Source organism: Mastigoproctus giganteus, chromosome 8 (assembly GCF_048544385.1).
Source record: "Mastigoproctus giganteus isolate SK-2022 chromosome 8, ASM4854438v1, whole genome shotgun sequence".
NCBI lineage: Eukaryota > Metazoa > Arthropoda > Arachnida > Uropygi > Thelyphonidae > Mastigoproctus > Mastigoproctus giganteus.
The window spans coordinates 176129232-176150366 of record NC_143582.1 but is presented as its reverse complement, the minus strand read 5'-3'; the positions used below and the strand labels follow the sequence as shown (position 1 = coordinate 176150366).

Below are 21135 nucleotides of genomic sequence, written 5' to 3'. Positions count from 1 at the left end.
TTGACCTCGTGTCTCAGGTTCATGTACTTCCTAAATTTTTCCTCGTGGGTTTTGTGGACATTGCTAGCGTTGGGCACCACATTATTATTATTATTATCATCATGGTGCAAGGAAGCCTGAGGCTTATGCTGCATCAGCAAAAAAAAAATTTCTGAGTTACCCTGGGTGTGCCAAGCCCATGCTCACCGGATGTGAACCCCTGTAGTAGATACTTCAACTTACTATTTTTACTGAATTATGCAAACACTATAATTGTGAACCCTACTGAGCTAAGTGGTTATCCCAGAATATATGATTTTTTTTTTTTTTTTTTTTAAATCAGCAAAATTCATAGCATATGTTGAAATACTCTATTCATTTTCAACTATAAGATTTAGTTGAAAATGAATCAGAAAAAACAAAAAAACAAAAAATCAGAAATCTCAAACTATGCAATTAAATCATTACTATACAGTTGAATTTTAAGAGAAACCAAAGATGGTACATTACGCATCACATTATTATTATTATTGCTAAACATAGTTATTATAATTTTATATTATAACTAAGCTTTAAACCAAACTTCAGTTTATCTTAAAGTTATAATAATGGTATCTAATGTACAAAACTTCAGTTTGTCTTAAAAATCAAAGCATGTAATAATGATGCAATTTCACTAACCATTGTAATACACAGTACATTAACTGTAACGGAAAAAAATTATTACACCTGAAATAAAGAAAGTTGAGGTATTATTTGCAACAGTGTTGATATTAGCACATCAGAGCATTGAAGTGCAAATGTGAGCTTAAGATTCACTTACTGCTTCCACAAATACATCTCCCACTTTTTGTTTACTATCCCAGTTAGATAGTCGCTGACGAAGAACATCCAGAAATGCTTCATGATGACTCAGAATTTCTGGGATCTGATAAAAAATTTCATCAACCAAACTTAGGTCCACTGTACCAGAATATTCTGGGCTTTTCAAAGGCCTCATGTATTTCTGAAAAAAAAAAAAAAAATTAAGTAAGTAAATAAATTTATGATTAAAAGGAGAAACACAACATACAATTAAAAGTATTTCCATTACTTTAAGGACTCAAAAGTGCCAATTAGTCATCTACTTTTTACTCTGAAGTGGATAGTTTTTTTTTTTTTTTTTATGTGAACCCCAAACAGAAGAGGTATTAGAACCTATAGTACTTAGTACCGTGCTTGGGTTGGAGGTTGAGAAGACGAAAGAAGATATTTGTTGACATTGGACTTGAACTTCTGTAGATTGTAATTTTCAGGAAATACGTATGAAGGAAGGTTGTTCCAGAAAACGGCAGTTGAATGAATAAATGAGGAAGATGAAAAGTTGGTTCTGTGGGTGTGAATTTGGACAGTAAATGGATGTTGGCTGGTGGCGGCACGGTTCGGACTGTTTTGAAAGAGAGAGAGCAGGAATTATAGAAGCCAATTCAGAAGAACAGTGCCCATGGAAGTACCTGTAGAAGAGGCATGCAACAGAAACAGTACGTCTATGAGAAAGTGAGTGGTGAGACTCTGTTAGAGATGAATCATTAATTAACCTAACTGCCCTCTTCTGAATGGAATCAAGAAGCCTGAGAACGGTTTTGGGGGCACCACCCCAGATGTGGGAACAATATTCCATGGCAGGGCGGATTTGCAATTTATACAGAGTGAGCAGCTGTTTGGAAGAAAAGTAACGCCGAGAGCAAAAGAGAAAACCAAGTTTTTTAGATGCAGAGGAAGCAATATTTGTAATGTGCTTGTGCCAAGAGAGATTAGAAGTCAGGTTAATCTCCAAAAGAGATATATCATTTTGCCTAGAAATCGGAGTGTCACTAAAGATATGCATAAGAGCAGAAGAATCCTTTTCGCGAGATATAAGACAAGACTGAGTTTTAGAAGGGTTGAAATCAACTAAGTGGTCTTTGCCCCACTGGAGAATTACCTGAAGATCGGCATTTAAGGAATTGGTAGCAGATTTTCGAGAAGTTGAAGCTGATTGAGCAGGACAAGGTTTCTCAAAATGGAAAGTGGAATGCAATGTGCTATCATCGGCAAAACTATGGAGAGGATTTCCAGTCAATGGAAGAAGGTCATTAATATAAAAGAGGAAAAGAGTGGGGGAAAGAACTGAACCTTGGGGGACACCGGCATTAGTGGAGAAGTTAGAAGACAGAGAGCCATCTACCATCACCCTCAGTGACCGATCAGAGGAAAACTGGATAACCAATTACTAAAAACAGTTGGCAAACCATAAGATGAAAGCTTGTTTAGAAAACCTTTATGCCAAACACGATCAAAAGCCTTTGAGATGTCAAGAGCAACTACTTGTGTTTCACCGAACCTTTCCATTGAATTAGTCCATAAATGGGTAACATAAGCCAGAATATCACCAGTGGATCGACACTGGTGGAATCCATACTGGCGGTCATTGATCAGACAGAAGGTTTCTAGGTAGTTTAAGAGTTGGCGGTTAATTGATTTCTCCATTACTTTAGAAAGAGTAGAAGTAATTGCAATGGGACGATAATTGGATGGGAGAGATTTGTCACCCTTTTTAGGAACTGGCTGGATATGAGCAAATTTCCAACCAGAAGGAAAAACCCCTTTGGAATAAGAAAGTCAAAAAAGGCGGCAAAGAATAGGAGTAAGTTCAGCAGCACAGGTTTTGAGATCAAGTGGAGAAATACCGTCAGGACCTGGAGCTTTCTTAGCATCAAGATTCATCAAAATCCTTCTGATATCCTTTTGATGGAAGACCACAGGAGGCATTGAATGGAGCGTGTTGGGAATGGTTGGATGTTTTTACCAAGATCATTAATACATGAGCTGGAAGAAAAATGGGATGCTAGCAGGTCAGCTTTATCCTTGGCTGAAGTGACAACAGAACCATCTGGTTTGGACAGAGGTGGGAGCAGAGATGGGCAAAAGTTGCGGCCAATAGCTTTGGCAAGAGACCAGAATGCTCAGCTACCATTAGGGCAAGAAGCAAGTTTTCTACTCTTAGCCTGTTCAAACTCTAGTTTGGACTGATTAATAACTGCTTTACAATTATTGCGAGCTTTGGTGTAGGCAGAAAATGAAACTGAAGAATTAGAAACAAGCCAATTATGATATGCAACATTCTTCTCTTGAACAGCCTTAGCACATTTATTGGAAAAACCAAGGTTTAGATAAAGGACGAGATTTTAAAGTGGTGTGTGGAATAAAGGATTCCATTCCTGCAAGAATAATTTCACTGACACGATCTGAGCAAACGTTGACATCAGAACTTTTGAAACAGTAATCTGACCAAGGAAAAGAAGAAGTCTCGCAGGTCATCCCATTTTGCATTCTTGTAATGCCAAACAACATGAGGTTGGGAATAGCCATGAGATAAAGTTTCCATTGGAGAAGAGACAATCACCAAGTTGTGGTCTGAAGTGCCTAAAGGACCTCTCACTTCGACCATGTACTTAAAAGGGTTTTTTGTGAGAAAAAGAAGCATATTGGCTGCATGATTAAGATTATCCGGAATTCTTGTAGGTAAATGAACAATCTGGGCTAGGTCATTAGTAATTGCAAAAGCCTCAGCATCTTGACCTGCTGGGTCAGTGTGACTAGAAAATGGAAGCCAGCTGGAGTTGTGAACATTAAAATCACCAAGGAAAATTACCTCACTGTTACGAAAGTTGGACTAGAGAAAGTCAAGTTGCAAAGAGAGGAAGTCAAAGAGCTCTAAGTGATTAGTGGAGTTGGGAGAACGGTAGAGACAACAGATGAATTTGACACAATGAGGTAGAGCGATTTTAAGCCACAGAAGATCAAAGAGAGGAGATTCGAAATTGCCAAGTCTCTGACAGGGAATATCAGAACGGACATATGCACAAGTACCACCTTTGAGCGAAAGGAATCATACAGCGAATAATTTGGGCATTTGAGATGTGCAGTAGTTGAATCAACAGATAACTGAGATTCTGTCAGAAAAAGTACGTGGGGTTTGGCAGACTGCAAGTGGAAATGGACATCATTTAGATTAGAATTGAGACCACGTATATTTGTGAAATGAATTAGGAAGTGCTTGGGAGGTTTAGATCTTTTCGCAGATAAGCTTGCACTATTAGTTTGACAATTCATGGTGTATTCAATAGTAAGAAAAGGTGGGTGGGACATGCTGTATGAAGTAATGAAATTTTTGGATATGGGGTACACGTGGTAAGAATATACCCAGATCTTTGACATAACGTGGCCTCGACAATGCTCCCCACATACACACTACTCGGACTCCCACCAGTCACTATCTGGCAGAGTAGAGGTAGCAAGATTATACACTAGCTGATCCGGAAGCCTCCTAGAGAGTTACCAATAGGTTCGGTCCAGTGTACTAACTAGCGGCCGGCCTGCGAACACCATTTTAGAGCTGTACCCTCGAAATGTAAGAAATATTGGATCTTGCCACGATGTTCATCATAACTTCAAAAGTCATCAATCATACTGCATGATGGAAGAAATTGGGAAGGGTTGACCGGAACTTAGCTCTAGAGACTAAACATGGGTTCCACCACTTCAAGCCTCCAATAAGCAAAGTGGTGGTATTTCACCGGTTGATGAGAGTCATCTACCACCTAGTACTGCCTGGTAACATAGAGGGGCAGCGTTCCTCCATGTGGTGTGGGCGCCACACCTCGACCCCTGCTTACGTTGGTTCACACCTGGGTGGTCACCCACCATGTACTTGTGCATGGAGGTTATACTCAGGATTACTAACAGTCCCACCATCATGAAGGTGCAAGCAGAGGATCTGGCTGTCACAGACCGTCCGGACTTCGGCAAAATTGGGTCCACTTGACTTGAGTGTCAAGTCAAGTGGACCCAAGGTAGCAAGTACAGCTTGTCTGTCATATCTGAGAGAATGTCTGTGACAACCTCAAGGATAGTTAAATTACTTGCAGTACAAAATGCACTTCCAACGGATTATCCATTTGAAAGTGTGCATGTGTGTGTTTAACCCTTTCCTTCATGTGTTTTTCAAATATTTAATTTGTGATGTTCCTGGCTATGACAGAAGAAACATCACTACCACAAATATATACATACACAAATACTCTGTGACTGAAGTTTTTGTGGAAGTTTTAAAAAATTGAAAAAATGAAAGCTTTGTATTTACATGCTAATTTACATTAATTTTTGCTTATCTTTACCAGTTGATTCAATACTATAGTAAGATAACTGCCAGCAACCAAATCAGAACCCTTATTAAAAATTTATTAAAAAAAAATTCATTAAATTTGTAAAAAAATTTGTGTTTATTATTATTTTTAAATCAGTAATGTTTCCTTTATTTACTTAATATTTAACTAAATTTCCTCAATTTCTAGATTTGAATTCCAAAGAATTTTGGCTCTTTGACACTCCAACTGGACAATAAAGTAGGAGATTAAATATTGCAATCTCCTATTTTGATTTTCAAAGATATTTGTGTTGCCATCTATTAAAACTTGTCTGTTAATAGTCGGAAACACAAATAAGAGGTGGCAACACCTATTAGAATATTTCCAAACAATTTGTACATATAACAGATACTATTTCACTTCTAACTGAAATGACCTTGAAAATGTAAATTTATATGTGTACTCACTAGAGCCTGCACACATAAATAATGAAATGTTTTTATGCACTCCTGAACAGGCTAATAATAGAGGCGGGACTTCAGACTTCAGAATAATGTGAATTTAATGATTCGGGATGATGGTGTGTTCTACTCCCTCCCCCATCCCAAAAGTAGCCACTACTATTGAGAAGGGCAGGGCAGTAAGAATCGAGGAGCTGCTGGATAAGTATCTGTCAAAAGTTAAGTCAAAATATACTTGTGTCCGTAATTCCGCTCAGGCATGACAGGGGAGACACTATATGCTGAAAGTCTTGTGGATAACCCATTTCTTGAGGGACACTGCATGGCTTTTTGAGGGAAGGAGGATTTTTACCTGTGTAGCCATCCTCCTCAATGATTCTGATAACAGTCTTTCTTCAAAGACAAAACCATTGCCAAAACAGAAGCTGCTAACTTCGGGTGGGGGAGTAATAGACAGACAAATGATAAAGGTTGAAGTAATGCACACATCCCAAAGGTTCTTCAATACAGCTGCAAAAACCAAAACTGGCAAAGATGAGCAAAGACGATGTTCTAAAGAATGGGAAGATAATACATGGGAAACCAGTTTCAATAACTTCAAGGAGTATGTTAGAACAGTAAGCAATACAAGAACACTTAGGCTGTGTTCATATAAACAACACTGAAGCAGGTGTGCAAGTGCTTATTGTCCCAACCAACAAATAGAGCTAAAGATTCTTCATGTCACTTTAATTCCAGGGCACTCGGGTCACGGAAGAGAACAGTCCGTGGATTTTTGGCTGCTATAAAGGGATAAGTAGTTTCGATATTTTTACAGCATTCTTCGTTAATTAACATACTACACTGCATTCTACAAAGATATTAAATAGCCTTAGTAGAATACGTTAGCGTCTTTTTTTTTAATTTAACTAGTTATTTTTGGAAGTTACGAGTCACGGATGTTGGCGCCAATATTGTTGAACTAGCTGCCATGTTGTAGTCGATAAGAAATAGCACAACATATATATATCTCAAACTGATAGCGTAAAGTATAATGTAAAACTAGACAGCGTAATACGTAGCACTGTATTAGGAATCTGTTAGCTTACTATAGTATTATCAATTAATTGAAAATATTTATTAATCTAATTAAATTTCATTGTTAATTAAATTGTATTTGAACAGATCTCGTCATCACCCAGGCTAGAGCTGCGAAGCAACATTCACAGACCAACAAGAGTGCTGTGGCTCAGGGAAGAAACATAGGGGGCAATTCACCAATGCATCACAGTCTCAAAAATTGATTTTGCGGACCTTTCTAAGGTCCGAAAACATTTTACAGGACATGATCTAGCCAAGGAGGATGTCTTTGTGTGTGCTAGGTGCCTAGAGTGTCAAGAAATTAGGCGCCAACTCAGTGTTCTGATGGGTGTCTATGAGAGCTTGAGGTGTAGGGTAAATGCTCTTGAAGAAATTAATATAAGCCCATCAAGCTTTCAGCTGCCCAGCACAACGGTAGAGCTCACTACTGTGCATCAGACAACACAGAGGCAATCTCCAAGGCAGAATTCGCTGGTCCAACAGGAATTAGTTAGTGATGGTGACTGTATTGTCAGGGAGACGGGGAATATACTATGCAAGTAGGATAGGTGGAACCGGACCAGGGTATGTCTGCCAGAGGCAAAAGTTGATGATGTTGAAGAGTAGATATCTTTTAAGCGTACAAAAGGTGATCTTGTTGTAAACATTGGAACTAATGACATTAAGATTATGAGATCTGCAGATTTACTCAACAACTACAGGTCAATGTTGAAAAAAAGTCATGAGTTAGGGTTGAATGTGAAAGTGTCTACAATTCTGCCAAGACACGACAGCAGCCAGTATATGATGACAGCCTTGTCGATTAATACGGCCCCTAGAGAGATCGTGCAAGGCTCATGGGGTAGAATTTTTTTCAGAGTGGTGTGCTGTTGATAGGAAAAACTGCTTCTACAGGGATGGGTTACACTTAAATAGAAAGGGAGCAAGAATATTTGCTGATACTATCGAGGCAGTGTTAGGTGGGTCCGAAAACTGCTGGATTAGGGGGATACACAAAAGGCTAACAATGGCCACAGGCAGAGGCAAAAGCGATCTTTGCCCTGCTTCTATTTGAATGAGCAATGGCCTGGAAAGCAAGGTGCTGTAGATTTCCAGGACAGCTGGGAGTCCAGGAAATCTCCAACATAATAACCCTAACACAGCCCAAGTAAATATGTGGGCTGTGTTAGGGTAACTAAGAGTAGAAACAGGTGCATGTATACTTGTATGTACACCAATGCTAGGAGTATGGTTAATAAATTTGATGAGTTTGAAGCGCTGGTCCAGACATCAAAGCCAGATATTGATGGGATATCAGAGATTTGGTGTGTCACAGAATTGGAATTAGGGGAGTACAATATGTACAGAAAAGATAGACACTATAAAGAGGGGGAAGGGGTTATGCTGTTAATTAAGAAACACAAAATCAAAGGAAGTGCATCCAATTGACATTGGTGTACAATGCAATGTTGAGTCAGTTTTGTGTGACATAAACAATGGAAAAGGAAAAATGAAAGTAGGTGTGTGTTAAGGCCTAATGAATCTGACGAGCAATTCTGCAGAGAAATAGAGTCAGCCAGTAAGTAAGAATGTCTTATAATGAGGGATTTTAACTTTCCAGATATTGACTAGAACTTGTGGATTGGTCACTCGCACACTAGCAAGACTTTTGTGGATTTATTGGATAACTGTTTTCTACAACAACTTGTTCGAGGCTAGAGGGAGTAATACTCTTGATCTGATAATCAGCAGTGATTATTCATGCATTAAAATTTTGCAGATAAAGAAACCACTGGGTGAAAGTGATCACAATGTACTGATGTGGGATTTACTTAAAGATGTACCTTTACCCTTGATGGTACTTAAAGTACCATCAAGGGTAAAGGGTACAGCTTTTTCTTTAATAAAAGTGACTACAGGGGTCTCAGACAGTTTTTAAATTCTATTCAGTAGGATGAACTGTTGATGATAGCAATGTTGAATTCTAAATGGGAAGCCTTCGGGGACTTAATTCTGGAGGCAACTAGGCCTTTCATTCCAACTAAGAAATACTGTTCAAGGTTTAGGCCTAAATGGATGTCAGATGAATTAATGAGGCTCGTGGCAGAGAAGAAAAATGCATGGGATGAATATAAATTATCAGGCAACACAGAACCTATGGCAGATATAAGCTAGCATGTAATCAAGTCACAAAGGAGGTTAGGCAGGTGATGGCAGATTAAGAGAAATCTTTGGCAAAGGATACAAAGAGTTCTCTTATGAAACTCTAGAAGGAAAGGGATGAATCAGATTGGTCCACTTGATATCGATGGTTCAATTATTGATGATCCTCCTCAGGTAGCTAGCAAATTGAATGAGTATTTTGCATCTACATTCACACGAGTTCTTCAAGGAGGGGAATGCCAGAAGTTTATCAGACTCTAACAGGGAGCTAAGTGATTTTGTATAAATGAGAGCAAACTGGAGGAGAAATTATTGAAATTAATCATAAGGAAGGCACCTGGGGTGGACGGGGATCTATCCAGTTATATTTAAGGAGGCAGCCAAGGAAGTAAGCAAACCCTTAGCCATAATTATGAGAGCTTCCTTGGACTCAGGGGAGGTCCCCATGGACTGGAGGTATGGAAATGTATCCACAAGTCACAAAAGGGATTCAAAAGGTGACACAAGTAACTATAGACTTGTTAATTTAACTGTGTTCCAAGGAAAATAATGCAGTCACTGGTTAAAGAGCATTGCAGCAGCATCTAGACATGACTGAAGTAATAATTAAGATACAGCATGTCCTCCGTAGCCGAGTGGTCAGGAGCGGGAGTGCAGTAGCACACATTCTTTGAGTAGACCGGGGTTCAAGCCCCTGACTGCTGAATACGATCGATCTGACAACCCGCACTGGACCAGCGTGGCAGATTATGGTCCATTTCCCTCAGCATGAATAGTTGAGGAGGCTTCCATCCTGCAATGGGTTGATAATGGCTGCACTTTACCTTTATGGGTTTGTTGAACGGAGGTCTTGTTTCACCAATTTGATTGGCTATTATGATGTGGTCACAAAGGAACTGGATGCAGAAAATAATTTTGATATCATATACTTGAACTTCAGGAGAGCTTTTTATACTGTTGCACATGGAAGACTGCTGTACAAATTGGAGCGTACAGCATTAAGGGTAAGTTTCTACAATGGATAAAGGGATGGTTGAGTGGGAGACAACAGAGTGGTAATCAATGGACACTACTCTTTGTGGACGAATGTTATTAGCGGAGTTACGCAGGGTTCAGTGCTGGGCCCGTTGTTGTTTTGTGTATTCATCATTGTGCATTGATGAATGCATATTAGGCTTAATGTCCAAGTTTGCAGATGATACAAAGGTTGGTAGAGTTGTTAACGACAGTAAAGACAGTATGCTACTCCAACTGGCACTAGATAAGTTGAGCAAATGGGTTGAGAAGTGGCAACTGAAGCTTCACATTAACAAATGCAAAGTACTGCATATGGATAGCAATAACCCAAGTGAAAAGTACCAACTGTGTGGTACTACACTCAGGGAAGTGGAAAGTGAAAAAGACCTGGGGGTAATTGTGCAGTAGGATATGAAGTTCGCTGAGCAGTGCAGACAAGTGCCAGGGCAGTTAATGGAGTTTTGTCAATGATATATAGGAATTTTGCTAGCAGGGACAGGGAGGTAATTATCCCATTGTACAAGGTAATGGTCAGCCCACACCTTGAGTACGGTGTACATGTCTGGAGGCTTCATTTTAGGAAGGATGTAAAGTTGCTAGAACGAGTACAAAGAAGGGCAACAAGATTGGTGAGGGGAACAAAGGGGTGCTCTTATCAAGCAAGGCTTAAGTACTGCAAATTGCAGCGCCTGGAAAGCAGGCACATGAGAGGTGATCTCAATGAGGTGTAGAAGGCCTTGAATGGGTTGAGGAAGCTGAACGCTGATGGGATTCTTCATCTTGCTCAGATTAAGAACCTGGGGGGGGCATAGATTCAAATTGAGGAAAGACAGTTGTAGAATAGATGTACAGAAATTTGCCTTTAGCCAGCAGGTAGTTGATTGGTAGAACAGACTTCCATCTTTTGTGGAAGTGGATAGCCTAAATAAATTTAAGGCTGAACTGGACAGGCATTTGGAACGAATGGAGAGGTGAAATGGGAGGTTTTTTTGGCTGATGCTGTATAAGCTTGCTTTTTTGCATCATATGCCTCTACTAATGCTAATTTTATTGGTTGGTTGGGGAATTAAGCTTTGTTAGATCTACTTCAGTGCCATATATGTGAATGTAGCCTTCATCTACAGGCTGATATGTTGCCAATAAAATCAGTGAATTAGACTTCCTGATTAGGACAAATAATACAACAACATAACTGGGCTAACAGAAACTTGGTGATATGCAGCAAGAAAGAACACACGTATTTAAAAAAGACAGGGAAAGTAGAAAGTGGGGGGGGGAGGGGTCATACTTCTTATCAAAAGCAGTTTGAGCACAACAAAGATTTTCCCAGATATAGAACTTAAATATGCCAGAATATAATCTGTGTGGTATGAGGAGGTGGCTGGAAGAAAAGGTAAGATGAAGATATGGGTATGCTACAGATTAGAATACTGTCAAAGGTATAATGATACCACACATATGTTGACAGAATGGATGAGAAAGTTTCAATGCCTTATTACAGGTGATTGCACCAGTAACTGATTGAAGCAACTCGACTGCAGTTCGAATGTTGTCAAGACACAAAGAGTTTTATCAGCATTTTTCACAATGTGGCATGGTTAGTCACTCTCATGCAAACGTCACAAGGTTTTATCTCCCAGAAGCTTGAATTTTTGTCCATCAAACAGGCAACTGACCACCGAATATATTTAATTTACAAACACAATATATTGACACATCATAGCTTTAGCACTTAACACACACACACAATTGGAGAAAGTGGGTTTGGTTTGGTTTGGTTTGGTTTTATTGGCGCATTGGCTACTAAGGCTATAATGCGCCAAGACCAGGTCATTTATAAAAATTTTTTTTTTTTTTAAATTTTCAGTGACCTAATTAGTTAGGTCACTATGTCAAAAAGGTATAACAAATATATAAAAGCACAATGTAAAAATTTTATATAAGAGTAAAAATATTTATCGTTTTTAAAAAGCTAAAAACAGCAGACACATTGTCATTGTCAGATATAATCTGACTGAGTGTATAAGGCTCAGTCAGATGAATAAAAGCGGTAAAACGGATATTGCTAAAATCTGGACATTCAACTAAAATGTGTCTAATTGTTAAAATTGTGCCACAGGACTCACACATAGGAGGGTCATCAGCCCTCAGCAAAAATGAATGAGTCAAATGACTATGTCCTATGCGGGTCCGGGCAAGAACAACTTCCTCCTTACGATTCCTGCGCAGACTAGACTGCCACGGTTCAATTACAGGCTTTATGCGATGTAATTTATTCGCAGTCTGTCTATTCCATGAATCCTGCCATTGGGAATGTAACTTTTGATGTACTATTTGCCTGTAGTCTGTATAGGGGACTAACAGGCAGCGGTTATTATTGGGAATTGCTGATTTGGCTGCGGCGTCAGCCAAATCATTTCCCCTAATCCCAATGTGGCTCGGAATCCAGCAGAAGCGGATGTCATATTCGCGTTCGTGGAGGACGTGAATCTTCTGCTGAATGCTAGACAGAACTGGATGAGGATTATATCTCACAGATATTAAAGCCTGTAACACGCTGAGAGAATCAGAATATAAAATGAACCGTTGGTATTGGCATTTACTAATGTGATCCAAGGCTAACTCAATTGCGTGCAGCTCTGCAGTAAATATGCTGCATTCAGAGGGAATCTGCTCCGATGTAGTGCTGTCTGTAAAGACAGCAGCAGATCCCACATATAATTCCGACTTCGAACCGTCTGTGTAGACTGGCGCGAAGTCGGAATATGCAGCTCGGTGTGCTGAATAAAGCTGCAGGTAGACCGAAGATGGAGTGTCCGACTTTCCCCAATTTCTAAGGGACAAGTCACATGCCGGGACACGAGCATGCCAGGGTGGAAAGGGTTGCTTTGGTGTTTGGGCAACCTTGTCTACCTTCATATTAAGTTCTTTGAGTAGCTCTTGGAGACGAATACCAAAAGGACGATTGGCAGTCTTACGGGTGTTGTACAAATTTTCCCATCGTGGCTCAAAAACGAATGGCCACGTAGGATGGTCTGGCAGGGATTTCAGTTTTAAGGCATACTTTAGAGACAACTGCTTACGACGAAGTGATAACGGTGGTTCGTTTGCTTCGACGTATAAGCTCTGGACAGGAGATGTTCGAAAAGCTCCAGTAGCGATACGTAGAGCCTGATGATGGACAGGGTCCAGCCATCGAAGGGCACTGTCTCTGGCTGAAGTATATACTTGGGACCCATAATCTAATTTGGATCGCACAAGTGCACGATACAGCCGTAGTAGGGTGCATCTGTCTGCTCCCCAAGATGTAGAGGAGAGCGAGCGGAGAATATTAAGCTCACGCGTGCACTTTGTGCGGAGTTGACGGATATGATCCAAAAAGTTCAATTTATTATCGAATATGAGTCCCAAGAATTTTATGTTCGCTGCTACTGGAATGGCATTTTGTCCGAGCCTTAATTCAGGTTCAGGATGAAGATTACGCTTGCGACAAAAGTGTACGCAAATGGTCTTCTCCAGCGAGAACCTGAAGCCATTAGCAAGTGCCCAGGAATTCAGACTATCAATGGCTTTCTGCAGTTGTCTTTCAATAACCCTCATGTTGCACGACTGGCAAAAAATGCTAAAGTCATCAACATAGAGGGCACTGTTTACAGTTGGAGGAAGTTGTTCTGTGATGGAATTTATTTTGATGGCAAAAAGCGTGACACTTAATACTGATCCTTGTGGTACTCCCTCCTCTTGGCTAAAGGAGCGAGAGAGTGAGGATCCCACACGAACTTGGAACGATCGATTGGCTAAAAAGTTTTTAATAAACAAAGGGAGATGCCCTCTAAGGCCTAGGCTATGTAAGTCTTTTAAAATGCCAAATCTCCAAGTTGTGTCATACGCTTTTTCCATGTCAAAGAACACCGACACCAAGTGTTCCCGTTTTAGGAAAGCATCCCGGATGGATGCTTCCATTCTAATAAGATGGTCCAAAGTGGACCGGTTCCTTCGGAAGCCGCACTGGATGCTGGAGAGAAGGTCATTTGATTCTAAGTACCATATTAAACGGGAATTAACCATTCTCTCCAGGATTTTGCACAGACAGCTAGTCAGAGCAATAGGACGATAATTGGTGGTGACCTTTGGATCCTTTCCTGGCTTAGGAAAGGCAAGAACGATTGCCTTTCGCCAGGAGTCCGGAAACTGCCCTTCAGTAAAGATTCTGTTATACAGAAGGAGCAGACAATCCATAGATTTTGGTGAAAGATGCTTAATCATTTCATAATGGATGCCATCTGGTCCAACGGCACTTGCTTTGGAAAGAGCGAGGGCTCTTTTCAATTCCAGAATAGTGAAATCCCCGTTGTAGGGATAAATGCCCTTAGTTTTAAAGTTAAGTGCCTGTTTTTCGATTTTATATTTCAGGACCAGGAACTCTGGGGAATACGAAGATGTTGCAGAGATGTTAGAGAATGTTTCCCCAAGAGCATTGGCTATTACAGTTGGATCTGCAATAGCGCATCCATTATAATCTAGGATTGCAGAAGGTTGGGAGGTATATTTTCCCTTCATTTTCCGGATTTTATCCCAGACTACCTTAGAGTTGGTAGACTGGTTAATAGATGATGTAAAACGGATCCATGATTCCTTTTGACTCTGACGACGAATGTAGCGTGCTTTGGCTCGTGCACGTTTGAAGGCTATAAGGTTGTTCGTGGTAGGATATCGGCGAAATATCCCCCACGCTTTGTTTTGAGCCTTTTTTGCTGTTGTGCAATGTGAATTCCACCAAGGTTTGGGAAATGGTGGAAACCGGGCTGATGTTTTTGGGACAGCGTTAGCAGCTGCGTGGACGATGATTTCTGTGATGTACCTTACTGCGTCATTGATCGGCTCTTGACTGACTGTGCTAAGATCGAAATTTGCCTGTTGTTGGAAGGCAGTCCAGTCAGCCTGATCAATCTTCCACCGTGGTAACCTAAAAGGAAGACATGGTCTCCCACTGTATAACAAGGTTATCACAGGGAAGTGATCGCTTCCGTATGGATTCTCCTCCACTTCCCAAGTGAGTGAAGGGAGTAGAGAAGGGGAGCAGATAGAGAGATCAATGGCAGAAAAGGTACGGGTAGGCATGTGGAAGAAGGTGTTTGTTCCAGTATTTAGAAGGGAAAGGTCATTGTCATTGAGCATACGCTCTATGACTCGTCCCCTTCCGTTGATGTTGGCACTACCCCACAGGGTGTTATGTCCATTCATATCCCCGAGAAGTAAGAAAGGGGGAGGCAACTGCGTTAGAAGATCATCAAGGTCTGCCTGGGAGAAGTCGGTCCCAGGTGGCAAATAGATAGAGCACACAGTTAATAAAAATCCCACCGTAAGGCGAATTGCAACAGCCTCTATGCTAGTTGTAATTAGTAAGGGCTGCACTGGGGTCTGGTTACCCACAAGGATAGCCACTCCCCCATGTACAGAGCCATCCGCAATTCTGTCCTTACGATAAATTGTGGTGTTATGCATCGTGGGATCATCATTTGCCTTTAGATATGTCTCCTGCAAGCAAAAGCAAGCTGGCTCGTGCTTGTGCAGGAGGGCCTTGATGTCATCAATATTTCGCCGGAATCCACGACAATTCCATTGTAGGAATTTACCCATTATTTTGGCTTGGTGGGTCCATCAGGCGGCTTCCGAGGTGCTGAGGGCTTACTTTTATCAGTCTTGGATTTATCTTTTTTGGGGAAGAATGGACGCTGTCCCGTGTCCATTTCCTCCTCCGCAAAGAGTTCCAAGACTGACTCTTCGGTTACCTCCTTCTGCTCTACATCCATCTTTTCTTGGGTACTAGGGGGGACTTCCCCTTTCTTATTCTTTTCTTTCATAATTACCTTTGGAACTTGTGGAGCATTAGGAGGTACCGATACAGGAGTGGCAGCTGATTGGTCCTTTTGTGCAGGTTTTTGAGAGCTTAAGAGATACCGCGCGATGGGGGTGAAAGACTCCTTTGGAGGAATGGTCATGTCCGTCTGAGTTTCGACGGAACATCTCCCTGCTACCTTCTGGGCGTAGGTAGGTTTGTTGATATTCAGGGGTTTGACCGATTTCCTTGCCTCCTGGTATGATATATTTAGCTCTGCCTTCAGCCGTTGAATTTCTTTTTCTTCTTTCCACCTCTGGCATGCTCTTGAGTAGGCCGGGTGTTCGCCTTCACAGTTAATACAGGTGGGTTTTGCGGCTGAACATGCTGTTGTTTCGTGGTCCTTTGCACCGCATCGAGCGCATGCAAGGACTCCACGGCAGGCCATTTGAGAATGTCCATACTTCTGGCATTTAAAACACCGTAAAGGGTTCGGAATGTATGGACGCACTGAACAGTTGATGTATCCAGCTTTAATCTCATCAGGAGGTTTAGGAGTGTTAAAAGTCAGGATAACGCTCCTGGTTTTAACAATTTTTCCATCCCTTCGCGCAGTGATTCTCTTGACAGCAATGACTCCCTGTGGTTTTAATTCGGAGCAGATTTCCTCCTCGTATACGTCGAGAAGGTCCCACTCCGAAATGACACCTCTAGATGAATTGAGTGTTCTGTGTGGTGTCACTGTTATAGGGATTCCTCCGATTGATGTTGTTCGGAGTAGGTGTTCTGATTGCCTGTCATTTTTAGTTTCGATTAAGAGGTCTCCAGAACGGAGCCTCTTAACTGACTTGGGTGAACCTGCTAACCCATCCAACCCTTTTTGGATAAAAAAGGGCGACATTTTACCAATTGGTTTTTCTCCGGTGGAATGTATGATTAGGAACCTTGGAACAGGCCCTGATGGTACTTCAGTTCGCTGCCTTTTTTTAGCAATAATGCTATCTGGATCATTGTCTATGTTTTCAGATAGGGACCGGGTTGGGGCCCCTGAAGAAGTAAGTTTATCAGGATTCATGAGTTTTTTTAAGTGGTTCAGTGCCCGGGCTCCCCACCCACCACGGAGCCCAAAGGGACGCCCACTACCCGGCATGCAATAAATGCGCTCGGGAGTGGGACGCCAGGGCTACCCAGACACCATACCCGCACCGCCGCCAGCCTGAATCCTGTCCCTCGGACCATGAGGGTAGGGGCATGGCTTTGACACGGTGGAGAAAGTGGGATGGATATTCACTATAGGGGAGACAAAATCAACCAGATGATGGTTACTTGCATGAGTGTTAACAAAAACACCAGGGACAAGAATATACTGGACAAATTGAAACTCTGTGATGATCATAGCAGGGTATGATCATCACAGAGTTTAAATTTGATGATGGGAGGTAGTTATTAAAGGCAAAGGCATGAATTTTAATTTCAGGAAAGGAGATTATGATAGCTTAAGATGCTACATTACCCCTATGAATGGGCAGACGACACAGAGAGAATTATGGAATATGGATAAAAATGGGCAAAGATTCTAAATTATTTGTAAAATGAGTCATGATGGATTTCTAATTAATAAAATCAATAAAAGTGATTCAAATTTTAACCATATATTCTGTGATATATTCTTTCTCTAACTGCAGACTTTTTATAAAGAACAGATTTACGAGATTAATATGATTTTGTAAAATTAATATGAAATGATACATTAAACTAAGGTCACTAAAAGAGCATATATTGGCTAATAATACTAAAAGTTACAATGCCCTTGTAACTTTTTCGTATTGGATAAAGACGCCCTATCAATTTAAATTAAAAATAATAATGAAAATATTATATACAATTTATTATAAAGATTTCAGAGTAATATTATGATGTTTGAAAATCCACAGATACTACAGAAAACATTTTTTTTTTTAAATTTCCCCTTCTCTTTTTTTCTAATTCTGTAAAGATTAGACAGTCTTCATAGAGCCTCAAAAAAAATAACATACTGTATCCAATCACATTTTAAATTTGTTTTAAAATAGTTTATATTGCACTTTCTCTGCACACATTGGTTGGTCCAAATCCTGTCAGGGTAAATCAATACTTTCTTTTGCACTTATAAGCTTTGTTTTATTTTTTCTGGGATTAATTTTCTTAGCTGTTATTAAAATTTTAGGATGCTGATGTCTAAATACATCCTCCTGAACTTGTTACTTCCTTGCTTTTTTTTTTTTTTTTTTTTAATAGTTGTGACTTAGCTAGAGGTGAAGTTTTTATTAAAGCTTCAAGAGCTTATCGATCAGATAAAAAAGCATAAGTTAAAGCACATGCTTGAAGATAATTATGCTTAAAAAGTTTAAGCATAATTATAATAATTATGTGTTTCCCTCCTCTTGTAGGTAATTATCCAGCTGATCAAAAATTTCTCAAAGCCGTCAGCTTCAACCACCCATAGAGGTAAACTATTCCAGTAATCAACAACTCACTGGCTAAAAGAAAACTTCTTACAATCCTGTCATGCCTTTCTAAACCTCTTCCCCCATAATATGAATTTGTGATCCCTAGTTCAGGAATACTTTACAGCAGTGAACATCTGGTCTTCATTCATTTTACTATACTTTCTCAAAGCCTTATAGATGTACATCGGGCCAATTCTAATGTACCTAGTTGCTACAAGTTCTATAGCCAACATAATAAAATCTTTCCTCATATGGTTCCCTTTTACAGAAAACACCATGAAAATTGCCTGTCTTTGGACCCTTTCGAGAAGCTATCTTTGTTTTGGTACGGTTTCCTTTTTTCTTTTTTTTTTTTTTTTGTTGGTTGTTGGTGCATCGGCTTCTGCGGCCATAATGCACCTCCCAAGGTTTTTGCACTACTCTGATCCAAGCCTGAGGCAGGATTCGAACCCGCGACCTTTGGCGGTCTCTATACCTACAAAAAGTATTCTAAGTATGGTCTTACAACTGCCCTATGCTATGCAATGCAATCACAATCTCCCTAACTGTAGAGTCTATTAATCAATAAATCATTGGTATGACTCTATGGGCTTCCCTGACTGCCTGCTCAGAGAACTTCATATCTGTCCTTATCATGACACCAAGATATCTTCCCTCCTCTACTGTTTTTAATTCAATCCCACCAAGTGTATAAGTTATTTTGGAGTTGTTAATTCCTAAGTGCCTGCTTAAATCAACCTGAAGGAGTTCTGCCTGACACTGACCATTAACCACTTTCCCAATCTTTATATAATCTACAAATTTTGATATCACACCCTCTATCCCCTCACTGATGTCATTTATGAAAATTGGCTAACAACTGAGCACTGAGGAACCCCATTTCTGATGTACCAATCAGAAGAATATACATTAATTACAATTCTCTGCCTCCACTCAGCTTGTACAGCAGCTCCTCATGAGGGACTGATTCAAATGCCTAAAATCCAAATAAACTATATTTCCTACATCCAGCTTATGAGTAACTATATCTAAATAGCTAATCACATTAGTTAAATATGATTTTCCCTTAAAAAAATCATGTTTTATGTTCTTAAGCATGCCATTTCAAACTAAATCTCCCTGGATTGCTCTCTTAATCATTGCCTCCAAAATTTTCCCAACCAATGAAGCAAGACTGGCTAGTTTCTAGTTACCCACTTCGCTCTAAAAGCTGCCTTTATGTAGTAGTAGTAGTAGTAGTAGTATATAATCTTTATTGTATACAAACGTGGTATATACAATAGATCCTTCACAGCAATGCCAGGGGTTTGCATCACATGCCACTAATAGTAGTGGCATGTGATGCAAGAAAGCAAGTGTATGAGCTTATGCAGCATCAGCCAAAAAAAAAAAAAAATCATGCCATTGCCTCCAAATGCCTGTCCAGTTCCTCCTTAAATTTATTTAACCTATCAACTTCCACAACGACAGATGGAAGTTTGTTCCAGCAATTAACCACCCACTGGCTAAAGGTAAACTTCCACACGTCTATTCTACATCTGTCTTTTCTTAATTTGAATTTATGCCCCCTTAGGTTCGTAATCTGAACAAGTGGAAGGATCCCATCAGAATTCAGCGTGCTCAACCCATTCAAGACCTTATATACCTCAATCAGATCACCACACAGGTGCCTAGTCTCCAGCCACTGCAATTTGCCGAACTTAAGCCTCTCTTGGTAAGAGGATCCCTTCATTCCCCTCACCAATCTTGTTGCCCTTCTCTGTACACGCTCAAGTAAATCTACATCGTTCCTAAAATGAGGCCTCCAGACCTGTACGCAGTACTCAAGGCGTGTCCCGACCATTGCCTTATACAGAGGGATAATCACCTCCTTTTCCCTGTTAGCAAAATTCCTATATATCATTGACAAAACCCCATGACCTGCCCTGGCAGCCTGTCTGCATTGCTCAGAAAACTTCATATCTGACTGCACAATTACTCCCAGGTCTTTTTCATTTTCTACCACCTTAAGTGTAGTACCACACAGTTGGTACGTTTCTCTGGGGTTACTTCTACCCCAGAGAAATGTATTAGTGATATGCTGGCAATTCTCCATTCCAAAGGAATCTCACTTGAGTCCAATGATGCCTCATAATTAACTTTAATGGTCCAATACATTCTGTGCCACTTCCTTCAAAATTACTGGATAAATGTGAACTCCAGGAGCCTTACTTGCCTTTAGGCTTCAAATATTCTGTAATAAACAATTATCTATAATTTCAAAGTAACTACTTTCATATATCTCATCCTCCCTTACATAGCATTTACTCACCATGAAGGGTCTTTTGTCAGTAGAGGGTGATGCAAAGTACTTATTCATCAGAAACATTGGCTGGGCTATCTAACACTTACCCATACCCATCACACAAGGGTCTGATCTGCTTTGTTTTATTCTCCTTTTATTCACATACATGAAAAACTTGTTGTCTCCTCTCTCTATCTATCTACCTTGGTACATTGTAATGAATACAGAACTCATCTAAAGGACAAAAATGTGTGTAATGTCATGTTTCTGCACTGTTTATTGTTTAGTTGTTCCTAGCCACTTTGCAATCAGGAAGGCAATTACTTGGAAAGCCTACCCAGTGCCAGTCTACACGATGAGGAGAGGGGCCACAACTAAGCATAAATCCTCGTGGACCTCAAGCTACAATCACTGTCTCCCTTAAAACAGCAAAATCCTGCCCCCACTACAGATAGTTCGTGCCAGTGCATACCAGCAAAAATCCTGTACCCATAGTTGACCAAACTAAAGGTACCAGCAAAACAAAAAAAGTAAAATAAAAATTTATAAAAATTATAAAAAACAAAAAAAATTTAAAATAAAACTGAAAAATATTACAAATTAAGATATTGATGATGGTATATCAGGCTTAATGTCTAAATGTGCAGACGATACGAAGGTGGGCAGGGTTGTTAAT

At 40.2% G+C, this 21135-nt stretch overlaps 1 protein-coding gene across 1 annotated transcript in view; it reads right to left on the bottom strand.

Moving 5' to 3' along the window:
* LOC150082029 (rho guanine nucleotide exchange factor 17-like) overlaps positions 1–21135 on the bottom strand; it is an 862761-nt gene that overhangs the window by 419221 nt on the left and 422405 nt on the right. The window contains exon 4 of the mRNA XM_090380403.1: positions 803–985. Coding sequence (XP_090236529.1) covers positions 803–985 — 183 coding nt within the window. The remainder of the gene's footprint in view (positions 1–802; positions 986–21135) is intronic.